General features: G+C 44.9%; 1 protein-coding gene across 2 annotated transcripts in view; it reads left to right on the forward strand.

Annotated features, from left to right (window-relative positions):
• ankfn1b (ankyrin repeat and fibronectin type III domain containing 1b) overlaps positions 1–14,124 on the forward strand; it is a 296,743-nt gene that overhangs the window by 234,743 nt on the left and 47,876 nt on the right. For both annotated transcript variants that reach the window (XM_014158873.2, XM_014158871.2), the window contains one exon: positions 1,046–1,168. In XM_014158873.2, the coding sequence (XP_014014348.2) occupies positions 1,046–1,168 (123 nt within the window). The remainder of the gene's footprint in view (positions 1–1,045; positions 1,169–14,124) is intronic.

Raw genomic sequence — 14,124 nt, forward strand, 5'->3', positions numbered from 1 at the left:
GACTTGCAACATCAGGAGAATGTTTTATACAAACATTCTAGAATTATCACCACGACTGGACAGTTTTTGTGTTATGAAAACAGTTGCGTCGAGCTTACGAATGCTCTGGGAAGCTTCACAGAACCAATTTTGGTTTGCTAGGTGGATCCAAAGGCTGTGCATTCAATCCCAGTGGTAGACACTTGTTTTTAATAGTCATGGGATTAGGGCCCATCCACCACCTCAGCCTACTTGATGGCAGTTCTTACTGTTGCCCCTAGTGGCCAATTTTTAAGGCATTTCACAACATTTTACCTTTATTTAACTAGGCAAGTCAGTTACCAACAAATTCTTATTTTCAATGACAGCCTAGGAACAGTGGATTAACTGCCTTGTTCAGGGGCAGAACAACAGATTTTTACCTTGTCAGCTCAGGGATTCAACGTTGCAACCTAAGAGTTACTAGTCCAACGCTTTAACCACTAAGCTACCTGCCACCCCTAGTTTGGGGTCGAAACATGGACAGATGTCCAATTTGTAAATCAATCTTGAGCGATCTGGCTGGTTTACACTTAAAAGATCTCATAAAAATCAGTTCACATTGCGTCTTTTGGTCGTCTACACCTGTCTAAGAAATGTTGGCACAATCAGAATGTGGACAAGATCATGACAAAGGAAGAATGTTAGAACCAAGTATAAAGGGGGCTCTTGTGAGTACAACTCTTTGATGCCAAATTGCTTTTAAAGCACTGATTGGTCCCCATACTGTTACCACAGCAATATTACCAGAGCTGGATCTTATCAAATCAGCCTGTGATGAATAAGAAGAAATATGAAAATGTTCCGTTTTTAATTTAGACAGATAGGGGGAGCTGGGACATTGCCAACCTAATATAGAGAGATGAAGACCTCACTTTCTTTTTCCCAACAGAGAGTGATCACTGCTTTCTCAGAAAGCGATAGTCCTTCAAGGGAATAGTTATAATATTAGAGATGTATGCTTCATCTGTTTATTACTTTTTTGACTAAATACTGACTCTGTGTGTATTTGTGTTCCCACATCCAGGCCAGAGTCGAGCATATCAAAATTCACTCACCGGCTGTCCCTAAAAGAGCGGCAGACCAAACCTGAGAAGACTACACTGGATAGACCTCCGTCCTACAGGAGGCGCTCTCTCAGTCTGGACTGGTAAGGGTCATGGTATTACTATACACCGAACGTGGCTTGTGTTGTAATAATTTGTTACTGTATACCAATCTCTTTGAGAACAATTTGGAATTTCAGTTCACTTCCTGATATGACTTAATTTAAATGGAACTGACCTAACCTTGCTGCACACCAAATATGGCTTGTGTTGGAACACTTATTTTCACTTTGTCCTTGCCTCCATGACTCCATGACCATTAATACAGTAGGGTCGTTCCGCAAAAAGAGTACCTTTTGCGTCTCTTTGATAAGTGGAATTTGTGCACAAATATTGCATTTTAAAGCCTTGCCTCCATGACTCCATTACCTTTAATAAGGTCGTTCCACGAAAAGAGTATCTTTTGCATCCCTTTGATATTTTAAATAGAACTTGTGCACCAATATTGCGTTTTAAAAGCCTGTTATATTAAATAAAGTGCCATTTAATATAGACTATGTAAAATTAAATAAATCTGACGTGCATCCTCTGTGACTTCTTGGACAATTTTAACATTGAGCATCTACACGTCAAATCATAGTGTAAAGGCAGGTGAGCTAATTCTACTCTTTTTGTACATTTACTGGTGTTTTGTGGTGGAAAACTGAGCAGTCGAGCATAACACGTCAACCCTGTTACCCATAGATAGACAGGCTAGAAATGTCTTATCAATTGATTTTTTTTGTGAAGTTTGCATTCAATTGCCCCTCCCTGTTGCACACAACAAGCTTTCATTCCCCCTGTCACAAGGGGATTTATGGCTGATTTAAGATTAAATCCTCAACCCTGTTACAATCAACCCTGGTACTTTATTTGGCACTTAAAGGGAAACTCCTCTGAAAACTCCACTGGAAAACTGTCTTCGGTATTTTTTAAATTAGTCCACTGTTGATACAGTCCCAAAATGTTTTGCATGTCAGCAGTAAAGCTTTCAAGATATTTGACTACAAGAAGCAAAGTGTCACTTGCCACATCATCATGAGGATCCCACAAATGTATTAAGTTGAACATGTGCTCTTTATGACAGAATGTTAAAACCTGTTGAGGACAGACATTCCTCTAGCGGAACCCGTTCCGCCAGCGGAACCCCTAGCCAACAGCCAATGGCATCGCACGGCGCGAAATACAAAACCAACTAAAATACCACAATTCAATTTTCTCAAACAACCAACTATTTTACACCATTTTAAAGATAAGACTCTCGTTAATCTAACCACATTGTCCGATTTCAAAAAGGCTTTACAGCGAAAGCAAAACATTAGATTATGTCAGGAGAGTACCCTGCCAAAAATAATCACACAGCCATTTTCAAAGCAAGCATATATGTCACAAAAACCAAAACCACAGCTAAATGCAGCACTAACCTTTGATGATCTTCATCAGATGACACTCCTAGGACATTATGTTATACAATACATGCATGTTTTGTTCAATCAAGTTCATATTTATATCAAAAAACTGCTTTTTACATTAGCATGTGATGTTCAGAACTAGCATACCCACCGAAAACTTCCGGTGAATTTACTAAATTACTCACGATAAACGTTGACAAAATACATAACAATTATTTTAAGAATTATAGATACAGAACTCCTTTATGCAATTGCTATGTCCGATTTTAAAATAGCTTTTCGGCGAAAGCACATTTTGCAATATTCTGAGTACATAGCTCGACCATCAAGGCTAGCTATTCAGACCCGCCAACGTCGGGGCAGCCTAAACTCAGAATTACTATTAGAAAAATTGGATTACCTATGCTGTTCTTCGTCAGAATGCACTCCCAGGACTTCTACTTCAACAACAAATGTTGTTTTGGTTCCAAATAATCCATAGTTATATCCAAATACCTCCATTTTGTTCGTGCGTTCAGGTCACTATCCGAAGGGTAACGCGCAAGTGCATTTCGTGACAAAAAAATTCAAAATATTCCATTACCGTACTTAGAAGCATGTCAAACGCTGTTAAAAATGATTTTTTTATGCTATTTTTCTCGTAAAATAGCGATAATATTCCAACCGGGCAACGTTGTATTCATTCAAAGAGAGAAAGAAAAAAATGCTGAGTTCTCGTGACCGCGCATCTCCAGTCTCACTGTCCCCAGGCTGACCACTTACAAAATCTGCTCCTATACTTTGCCCAGAGACAGCAGACACCCCATTCCACTTTCTGGCGGCTTTAGAGAGCCAATGGAAGCCTTAGAAAGTGTCACGTAACAGCACAGATGCTGTAATTTCGATAGAGATGCAACAGAAGGACAATAAATTGTCAGACAGGGCACTTCCTGCATGGAATCTTCTCAGGTTTTTGCCTGCCATATGAGTTATGTTATACTCACAGACACCATTCAAACAGTTTTAGAAACTGTAGAGTGTTTTCTATCCAAATCTACTAATTATATGCATATTCTAGTTTCTGGGCAGGAGTAGTAACCAGATTAAATTGGGTACGTTTTTTTATCCGGACGTGAAAATACTGCCCCCTATCCCAAAGAAGTTAAAATGTTGTTATTATTATTCTTTTTTTATACTAAGTTGCACTAGCCTAAAGGTACTTAATTGGTGGAACGACCCAAAGGTAAAGAAACTCTAGGTGTCTACTATGGTGTTCTCAAAAATCAAGTCCTCAGATCAGTGGGCATGAAAGAAAGGAGATTATGGAAGGAACTTATTGGAGTATAGATCTAAACTGCCTTAGTTCCATCAGTACTATTGAAAAGAGTCACATGCTCAGACTGTGAGAGGTAGGTGATAAAACAACAGAGAATTTGAATGGTGAAATGCAAACTGGTGGCAGCTTTGGGATCCAGTGGAAATGATTGGAGTCATTGGGGTGATATAGAGGGATATAGAGTTGTGTTGGGAGTAGTTTGGGTGGGTTTGGCTAGGGAGGGTAGTTGTAGGGGTGGGGTCCTTTTCTGTCTCTGCGTCTGGGATTCGTTGAGGAGCGCCAGGCCAGTCTGCTCCAGTGGCGCCGCTTCATCTTGCTTTTGTAAAGCTCCGGTCTTCAGGCAGGCGATGAAAAGAGTTTGAAACCCTTCCATCACGAGGCTGCTTTCTCGTTCTGTCCCACCCATTGGAATCCTTCCCACTCTCCTCGGCTTCTACCTCCTGTCTTCTTGTTCATCGGCCCATCTATCCTTCTGTCTGTCCATCCATCTATCCTCTCCTCAGACCTTCTGCTATGCACTCTTGGCCCCACTACTTCCCCCTATTTCACCATTGGATCTACTACAACAGGCTCTAGCATGATCGAGCACTTCCTTTAACACTCCAATTCATCTGGTCCAAAAAACTCAAATATCCTGTTTTCCAAATGTTGTATTGTTGTGCTCGACGTATCAGAGTTGAACTGTATGTACTGGACGAGTGTCTGGTTGATGAGTGACAGGGGTGAGGTTTTGTGAGGTCTACGGTGCGGTCTGCTGTGAGGTCTCATGAGGTCTCACGTGTGGTCTATGACTAGAGGTCTGGATGTGTGGTCTGCGACTACAGGGCTGGTGTTAAGTTTGTGAGCACTGGTGTGCTGTGAGGTCCTTTAACTGGGCCGTGTTCCCTGAAGTAGCGCGTGGTGCGCAGGGACCTGGATTGATGTGGTCTGTTCTTAATGAAACACAGTGGGTAGATTGGACACACTCATTTACGAGGAGGGGGTTGACTAGCCTACAGCTGGATTAGAACTTTCTCCGGGAGAGCGACTGTTATAATCCCAGAACGACTGGCCTTTGTGACATCATAAATGCGAGACCCCGAGAGGAGACGTTCAAGGTTACAGATGAGCCATGCTACTGTAGGTGAAACGGGGTCAGTCCGGCTCAGTAGGAATAAAACGTAGCCACTCTGGAATGCACTGTCTTCCTCGGCGGAAACATCTGTGCAGTAGTAGCATCTATTGAAAACTTCCTTTAAGCACTTGCATTTTCGGAATTGTTAAAGGCCCAGTGTAGTCAAAAATGACATTTTTCTGTGTGTTATATATATTTTCACACTATGAGTTTGGAATAATACTGTAAAATTGTGAAAATGATGATAATACCCCTTTAGTGTAATAGCTGTTTAAAAAGACATTTCAGTCTGTTTTGTTGGGATGGAGTTTTGGCATGCCTGGTGACATCACCAAGCGGTAAATTAGTTAATAGACCATTAAGAAAGAGTTCTAAACCTCTCTGCCAATAACATAATTGTTCCCTTCCCCGCTCAGACCACACCCAGACAGTCCTTGCTAAGAATCTATTTATGGTTCTTTCTGACCATTTTAATTGAAAACTATCACAGTTAGGTACTTCATTGTTACCCAGAAATGATTTGATATTGAGATAAAAATGGCTGTACTGGGCCTTTAACATGTCTGGTACTTTCTGGACTGTAAAATTCAGACATTTTTTCAAATAATCTTTAGTACTATTTGAAAGTACTACTCATCATGTTTTGACCACTGCCATTGTAGTAGAAGGAACATGAAATGGAATGAATGACTAGGCTCCATAAGGTTTAGTTTCCTAGAGGCTGAAGTATTCTGTTGATCACAGAACAAACCTTCTCAAGTTTGGCCCTCACGCTGTAACGTAAGACGACACTTACATCTAACAGCAGGCATGGTGTCTATAGGCAAGCTTTTCCAGTGCCCTGCCATAAAACTGCTTCAGGTAATTTCAAAGCTTAATCATCTATTTACAGGACTGTTGCCATTTATTTGTACTTACGTCTCGGACGGAAACAGAAACGCCGCATTTACTACGTCCTGAGCCAAGAAAACAAGCAAAAGGTTGAAATAGGAGCTGTTTTGTAACTTTATCAAAGTGTCGGCGTGCTGGCTGGGTCCTGGGAGAACGCCATAATAAAAGATAATGGTTGTGTTATTGTTATTGGTAATCACAGTAAATGAGCTCTAGGGGGACTCGTAGACGAGGGAGGGAGAAGGGAGAAGGGGGAGGCGGAGGGAGAAAAGGGTTATGGTTATGGCTGGCGATATGAAACAACATATTGAAGTGTTTTATCAGGAAACCATCATCATTAATCATGCTTGAGGGCGGCCCTGACATCCCTGCGGCAGATTCAAAATGAAAGCCGTTGCCAGAGGATGGGAGGGGAACGGATTTCGAGTTGGGGGTGTTGGGGTTTGGGGGTTCAACAGTTATCTAAGGGCATTTTTAATCTCCTTCCTCACTATCAGGCCTCCACAGGTCCATCTTGACCCAAAATACTGAAGATTTGTTCCAGGTAGAACCCTTTTTGATTAGAGGTAGAACTGTTTTGGGTTCCATGTAGAGCCTTATGTGGAAAGGGTTCTACATGGATCCAAAAAAGGGTTCTACCTGGAACCAAAAAGGGTTCTTCAAAGAGTTATTCTATGGGGACAGCCGAAGAACACTTTTAGGTTCCAAACAGGAAGAGTTTTTGTCTTCCAAGAACATAGGTAAGGGAACATTTGCGTTGGACTTCAATTATGGTCCAGTATACCATCTCTATTTCAAAGAATGATCAGATGTGCATCTTAACCCAGAATACAAAATATTAATCATATTGTAAGTGAACAATGAACGTCCACTTTGTTCATTGTACACCGTCTATATTTCAAGGCACTATCAGACATGCATCTTTGTCCCATTTCCGTCGGATGAAACGGACACATCAGAGATCAGACAGCCTCGTGAGTCATGCTCTATGTCTGGTACTTTATACTTAAGGCTATAAAGGGACACTGGTCTTGCTCCAGTATAGCCTGGTTAATAAGGGGTTATTTCCATATCCTCTCAGGGGGAGAGAGGCTGTTCCAGCGCAGTGCCAAATCCCTGAATACAATAGGGGCTGGAGCCCAGAATCCGATCCAGTATCGCTATTTCCCAGAACATTTCTCTGCAATATGCCCAGAGAGGAAAGTCTATACAGAAGTACTTAAACATTACAGTTTTGAAATGTCCATGACATTCTTATGTTAAGCCAAATCTCATTGCACATGAAATCTGAACGAGTGCAGTCGACTGAAAAGTGTTTCACACACTCAGACTTTAAGAGGCAGAGGTGATAAAACAACAGAGGATTGTAATGGTGAAATGTCAATATTGGGATCTGGAGGGATCCGTTGTGGGATCCTCCGATCTCAGTAGGTGAATATCACTGCACTCTCCTGGGCCCTGTTGATTGAATGGTACTTAGTTGCTGCATAAAACCGAGTCATTGATTTAAAGTAATAATAATAATAATAATAATACATTTCATTTGTATAGAGCTTTGAATATAATTGTATTTTATTTAAAAATAATAATAATAATAGTATAAACAATCCAAAACACAGAACATTCTAAGCAGACAATCAAAGCTATAAATAGATGTGGTCAGATCCGGTGGACAGGAGAACCGAGTTAACATACTAGGTCCTTGAAAGCTTTTCTGAACAGTTCTGTTTTTAGCTGAAACGAGGCCAGATGCCAGAGGCTCTGCAGCCCTGACAGTGACTGGAAGTGCGTTCCACAGCCGAGGAGCCACACAACTGAAAGCCCTGTCACCCATAGTTTTTAGTCTGCTGCAGGGCTCCTGAAGGTAGACGGACCTGGAGGAGCGAAGGGTGCGTGTGGGGCAGCAGGGTAGGATGAGGTCAGACAGGTACTTGGGTTCAGAGTTGTGGATAGCTTGGTAGGTGTGAACCAGGATTTTAAAGTCAATGCGTGAGCATATGGGGAGCCAGTGGAGGTTGGACAGCTCTGGAGTAATGCGCTCACAGGGGGAGGTGTGGTGTATGTAATGATAAAACAGCACCCGATAAATCATGTTTTTTTTTATAGCTTTGTTCTGAAACAATTAAAGACTGTGCATAAGAGTGTGGCACCAACTCAAACTGTGTATTAGGACATGGGGGGATGTGTGCCATGCGTTAGGGTCTGACTGATTTCAAAGGCTTTCTTCTCCAGGCTTCTTCTCTGCTCGGTGCCTCTCTGTCTTCTGGGATTCCTCCCTGTTGACAGCTCACTCACATGACCTCTTTACTTGGATGTCAGAAGTGAAACAGACACCCTTTTATCCAACCAATATATTTACATTCACTCACACGCACGCACGCACGCACACACACACACACACACACACACACACACACACACACACACAAGCTGTGTTCGAATACTCATATTAACTGCACTAACCGTACTATTTGTGACGTAAATTGAGTACGCAGTATGCTTATTGGTCATAGTATGGATATAGTTAGTATGCCACAATTTCCCGGATGTTGTACTAAATTCGCCAAAATATGAAGGATACAAGCAGTGCACACTATTTACGTGCTTTTAGGGCCCATAATGTAATTCTTCAGAAAATGGGCGTGGTTTCAAAACATGGGCAAATTTGAAGAAAATGGCGGAAAATATGGAGCCGAAGTCCGACGAGAGGAATACAAATTCATTTAACTTATTATGACAAATGTTAAGAAAATGTTAAGCAATGTAATAAAGTCATTACTTTTCAAATAAGTTACATTACACGTTATGTTGGCTGAGAATTTGTTAGCTACGCTGTCCTTACAAACCGCATAGCATTACAGTATGTACCCGTATGTTAGCTAGTTACTGTCCTAACGTTAGTTGGCTACTAATACATCGAACTTGCCAGGCAGTATATTAATGAAATGCTATCTAACTAACTACCCAACATTTATTGATTTGATCATTCACGTCATTCTTAGCTAAGTGGTATAGTCGTTGCGAGTTCTCAATGGACATTGTTAATTCTGTCTATTTACTCCAATTTCAGAGTGTGCCAGAGCGCCGGATAACTGAAGGATTTAGGAATGCTCAACACCCGTTGAATGTGGCCAGTGTCAGTAAACGTCAGCAAAAATATGCGTAATTAAATTGCTGCCAGCAGCACCGTTACAGCCACTTTGGTGCTTGACTGCAGTTGTGAGGTCAGAACGCTCGCTCGGATCAACCCTACTCATCGGCCAGAGCGTCCAGTGTACGCTCCTCTGAATTTTTGCACTCTGGCACTCCAGATTTGAATTTACGAAACACACCCGAAATTGTGAAGTGTCTCGCTAGTCATTTGTTATGCTAACAAGCTAGCAAGAGGTTGCATAGCAACAGCATTAGCTTCCTGTAGACAGGCTAAGCGCTAGTTCGCTCAACTGGAAAGAGAGTTTGTTTACAGTATACTAAAATGAACTAATATTATATAGTATGTAGTATATACTCATGAAGTATGTAGTATACAGTATGTTATTATGGGTATTCGAACACAGGTACAGATTCTTTCCCCCTGCGTACTCTTTCTCCCTCTCTCTCTTTTTAGACACATGCACACGCACACACACACGTACACACAGACGCGCACACACACACACACACACGCCATTTCTCCCTCTATCTCCATACAGATACATTACGTAAGTGGACACACACACACACACACACAGATTGTGATGGTTAGCATTTTGTTAGGAGGAGGCTAATGCCAAGTGCTAATTCCTCTGAATTTTGCACAAAAGGGAATAGAAGAGAAGGAAGCTCAAGTCAAAGTCTCGGTGGAAAAAATCAGGGCGATGCCCGAGGGGCCCAAGTGTAAAGCGGTTTTGGATGGAGCACTGGCCCACTCATTTGGTTCGAATTTGTTTTAATATTCCTTTCTTTTTCTTTCTTCTACTCCTCAAAGCTGTCAGTTCAAACGTGAGGGACAAATTAGGGAGAAGAGAATACTGTAACGACTCGCTTAGATCTCCTTCCACGGGTTCTAGATGCACATATGGCCTTGTGATAATGTTGTTGGATTGTTATAGAATTGTGTTTTATTGTTGTGTAATAAAATTGCTCTTGCATGAAAAAAAACAATTTGGTTTGAGCGTACTATTCAGATACATAACACTTAACTTGAATCCATATTATTTGGCATATTTTTCTTTTCAATCTTCATTGTAAATGTTTATAATAAAAATAGTTGCTAGCAGCATTAAATTGTGAATCTCTGGGATGAGCTTTGCGTAGATATCTCATGCTATACATCAATAGATGGGCCAGTGTAAAGGGGAGAACACATTTCCGCTTCTCTGCATTTGGATGCGAGTGGGCGACTCTTTCTTACACACACACACACACACACACACACACACACACACACACACACACACACACACACGCGCGCACGCAGAGCAGAGCAGAGCAGAGCAGAGTGTGGATGCTGTGGCTGCAGCCAGGATATTTATGAGGCTGGCTCCCTCTTGTCCTGCGTCCCAGACTCACTCAGGTTTCCACCCAAAACCTAAATTCAGCAGAGAGATGGGGGTGGGGGTAGATACAGAGAGAGAGGAGAAGAGGAGGGACAGAGAGCGAGGGGGGTTAAAGAGCAAGTGAGGGGGAGGACAGCGGGGGGGGTGAACAGAACGGGTCCGAGGAAGGGAGAAGAGGAGAGTGAGAAAGTACGCTTGTGATTTGAAAATGGTTTGAGAAACAAGATACACGGGACGAGAGACTCAGGTAGCAATCAACCCCCTCTTCTTCTCTTTCCTCCCATTCCAATCGAATACAATTTAAAGTGATCCTGATCATGAGACACTGGGCAACTATACCTGCAGTACTGAACATTGAACATTCTATTACTGAACTAATTAGTCCACCCCTCATTCCCCCTCTCTTTCTCGCCTTCATCTCGCCTTCTCTTATTCCTCCATTCCTGTGTCTCCCTCTACCGTCCTCAACTCCCTCCTTACCTCTCGCTCTCTCTTTTTCTCTCTCCCATTCTCTCTCTCTTTCCTAACCCAATCACCCCTTCCCCCTGATCTCTTCTTTCTCGCCCTCCTCCTATTCCTCTCTCCCATCTTTTCTCCTGCTTCCCTCGACTTGCCCTCTCTCTCTCTCTCTCTCTCCCTCCTTCCTTCATTCCAACCCAATCTCCACCCTCTCTTCGCCACCCTCTCACACTCTCACACCTACTGTATTTTCTCACCGTGTGTATGTGAGTGTTTGCCTGCCTGCCTTCTTTGTGTGTGTGTGTGTGTGTGTGTGTGTGTGTGTGTGTGTGTGTGTGTGTGTGTGTGTGTGTGTGTGTGTGTGTGTGTAGATGCGAGCAGGCTTGCCTGTCTGTCTGTCTACCTGCCTGCCTCCCTGCTTGTGTGTGTGTGTGTGTTACCACCCCAGGGATGGTATCCATTCCAGTTAGTCTTTCATTTCCCCTAGCAGCTCGGTACAATAACACTCTGGCACCTCCTTATTTATCTGACTGTGGATGGCGGGGCCTCAGACTTTACTTTGGACTCTTGGGGGGCCCAATGGAGACAGGAGCCACAAGACATTAGGGATGGTAGACGGTAGTCTACGCTGGAGTCATGGGACCCATGTGGGACTCCCTCTCAGTCCCTCCTCTCAGAATTACGCCCGTGGCACTTAGAGCACCCCGGCACCACCGGCACCAGCATCGGCGTCCAGGGTCCGTGAGAGAATCCGCCAACTGGTGGCGGTCGTCAGCCGAGTCAATGGCCGGGTCGCCCCCCCCGGGCGGCTGGCATATGGCGGATTGGGGGAGACTGAGGAGAGACTGGGGGAGACGGAGGGAGATCCAGGCGAGACCCCTTTGGTGTGGCACACACACACACAGGAGCCCTGGAGCCACTCAGGCTAGGCCCCATTCGCCGCGGGAGACGGCGTGTTGAAAAGCCGAGAGAGAGAAAGCCAGAGAGTGGGAGAGGTAGGGAGAGAAATAGAGGGTGAGAGAGGGGAGCGAGAGAGAAATAGAGGGAGAGAGAGGGGGAGAGAGAGAGAGAGAGACAACCCAAATCCACTCCTGAGAATGCCCAATCGCACATCCCCATGGCGACTCACTGCTGTCTCTGCTCATCAAAATTTGGGAGATTTATCCCCGCCCTCTCCCCCCAACACACACACACACACACACACACACACACACACACACACACACACACACACACACACACACACACACACACACACACACACACACACATATTGAACAGGTGGCAGGCCTTGCTCTGCTCAGCAGGGCCCTTCAAAGGTTAAACATACAGAGAAGCGCGGGGCTCTTTCTTTGGCCTTCTCCCTAGGGGGAGAGAGAGAGAGTGGGATGGAGAGAGAGAGAGTGGGATGGAGAGAGAGAGAGAGTGGGATGGAGAGAGAGAGAGAGTGGGATGGAGAGAGAGAGAGAGTGGGATGGAGAGAGAGAGAGAGTGGGATGGAGAGAGAGAGAGTGGGATGGAGAGAGAGAGAGAGTGGGATGGAGAGAGAGAGAGAGAGTGGGATGGAGAGAGAGAGAGTGGGATGGAGAGAGAGAGAGAGAGAGGGATGGAGAGAGAGAGAGAGAGTGGGATGGAGAGAGAGAGAGTGGGATGGAGAGAGAGAGAGTGGGATGGAGAGAGAGAGAGAGAGTGGGATGGAGAGAGTGGGATGGAGAGAGAGAGAGAGTGGGATGGAGAGAGAGAGAGAGTGGGATGGAGAGAGAGAGAGTGGGATGGAGAGAGAGAGAGAGTGGGATGGAGAGAGAGAGAGAGAGTGGGATGGAGAGAGAGAGAGTGGGATGGAGAGAGAGAGAGAGTGGGATGGAGAGAGAGAGAGAGAGTGGAATGGAGAGAGAGAGAGAGTGGGATGGAGAGAGAGAGAGGGATGGAGAGAGAGAGAGTGGGATGGAGAGAGAGAGAGTGGGATGGAGAGAGAGAGAGAGAGTGGGATGGAGAGAGAGAGAGGGATGGAGAGAGAGAGAGAGGGATGGAGAGAGAGAGAGTGGGATGGAGAGAGAGAGAGAGAGTGGGATGGAGAGAGAGAGTGGGATGGAGAGAGAGAGAGTGGGATGGAGAGAGAGAGAGTGGGATGGAGAGAGAGAGAGAGTGGGATGGAGAGAGAGAGAGAGTGGGATGGAGAGAGAGAGAGAGTGGGATGGAGAGAGAGAGAGTGGGATGGAGAGAGAGAGAGTGGGATGGAGAGAGAGAGAGTGGGATGGAGAGAGAGAGAGTGGGATGGAGAGAGAGAGAGAGAGAGAGTGGGATGGAGAGAGAGAGAGAGTGGGATGGAGAGAGAGAGAGTGGGATGGAGAGAGAGAGAGTGGGATGGAGAGAGAGAGAGAGTGGGATGGAGAGAGAGAGAGAGAGTGGGATGGAGAGAGAGAGAGAGTGGGATTGAGAGAGAGAGAGAGTGGGATAGAGTGAGAGAGAGAGGGATGGAGAGAGAGAGAGAGAGTGGGATGGAGAGAGAGAGAGAGTGGGATGGAGAGAGAGAGAGAGAGTGGGAGGGAGAGAGAGAGAGTGGGATGGAGAGAGAGAGAGTGGGATAGAGTGAGAGAGAGAGGGATGGAGAGAGAGAGAGAGAGTGGGATGGAGAGAGAGAGAGAGTGGGATGGAGAGAGAGAGAGTGGGATGGAGAGAGAGAGAGTGGGATGGAGAGAGAGAGAGTGGGATAGAGTGAGAGAGAGAGGGATGGAGAGAGAGAGAGAGAGTGGGATGGAGAGAGAGAGAGAGTGGGATGGAGAGAGAGAGAGTGGGATGGAGAGAGAGAGAGTGGGATGGAGAGAGAGAGAGTGGGATAGAGTGAGAGAGAGAGGGATGGAGAGAGAGAGAGAGAGTGGGATGGAGAGAGAGAGAGAGTGGGATGGAGAGAGAGAGAGTGGGATGGAGAGAGAGAGAGTGGGATGGAGAGAGAGAGAGTGGGATAGAGTGAGAGAGAGAGGGATGGAGAGAGAGAGAGAGAGTGATGGAGAGAGAGAGTGGGATGGAGAGAGAGAGAGTGGGATGGAGAGAGAGAGAGAGGGATGGAGAGAGAGAGAGAGGGATGGAGAGAGAGAGAGAGTGGGATGGAGAGAGAGAGAGTGGGATGGAGAGAGAGAGAGAGAGTGGGATGGAGAGAGAGAGAGAGTGGGATGGAGAGAGAGAGAGAGAGTGGGATGGAGAGAGAGAGAGTGGGATGGAGAGAGAGAGAGTGGGATAGAGTGAGAGAGAGAGGGATGGAGAGAGAGAGAGAGAGTGGGATGGAGAGAGAGAG

Source organism: Salmo salar, chromosome ssa19 (genome assembly GCF_905237065.1).
Source record: "Salmo salar chromosome ssa19, Ssal_v3.1, whole genome shotgun sequence".
NCBI lineage: Eukaryota > Metazoa > Chordata > Actinopteri > Salmoniformes > Salmonidae > Salmo > Salmo salar.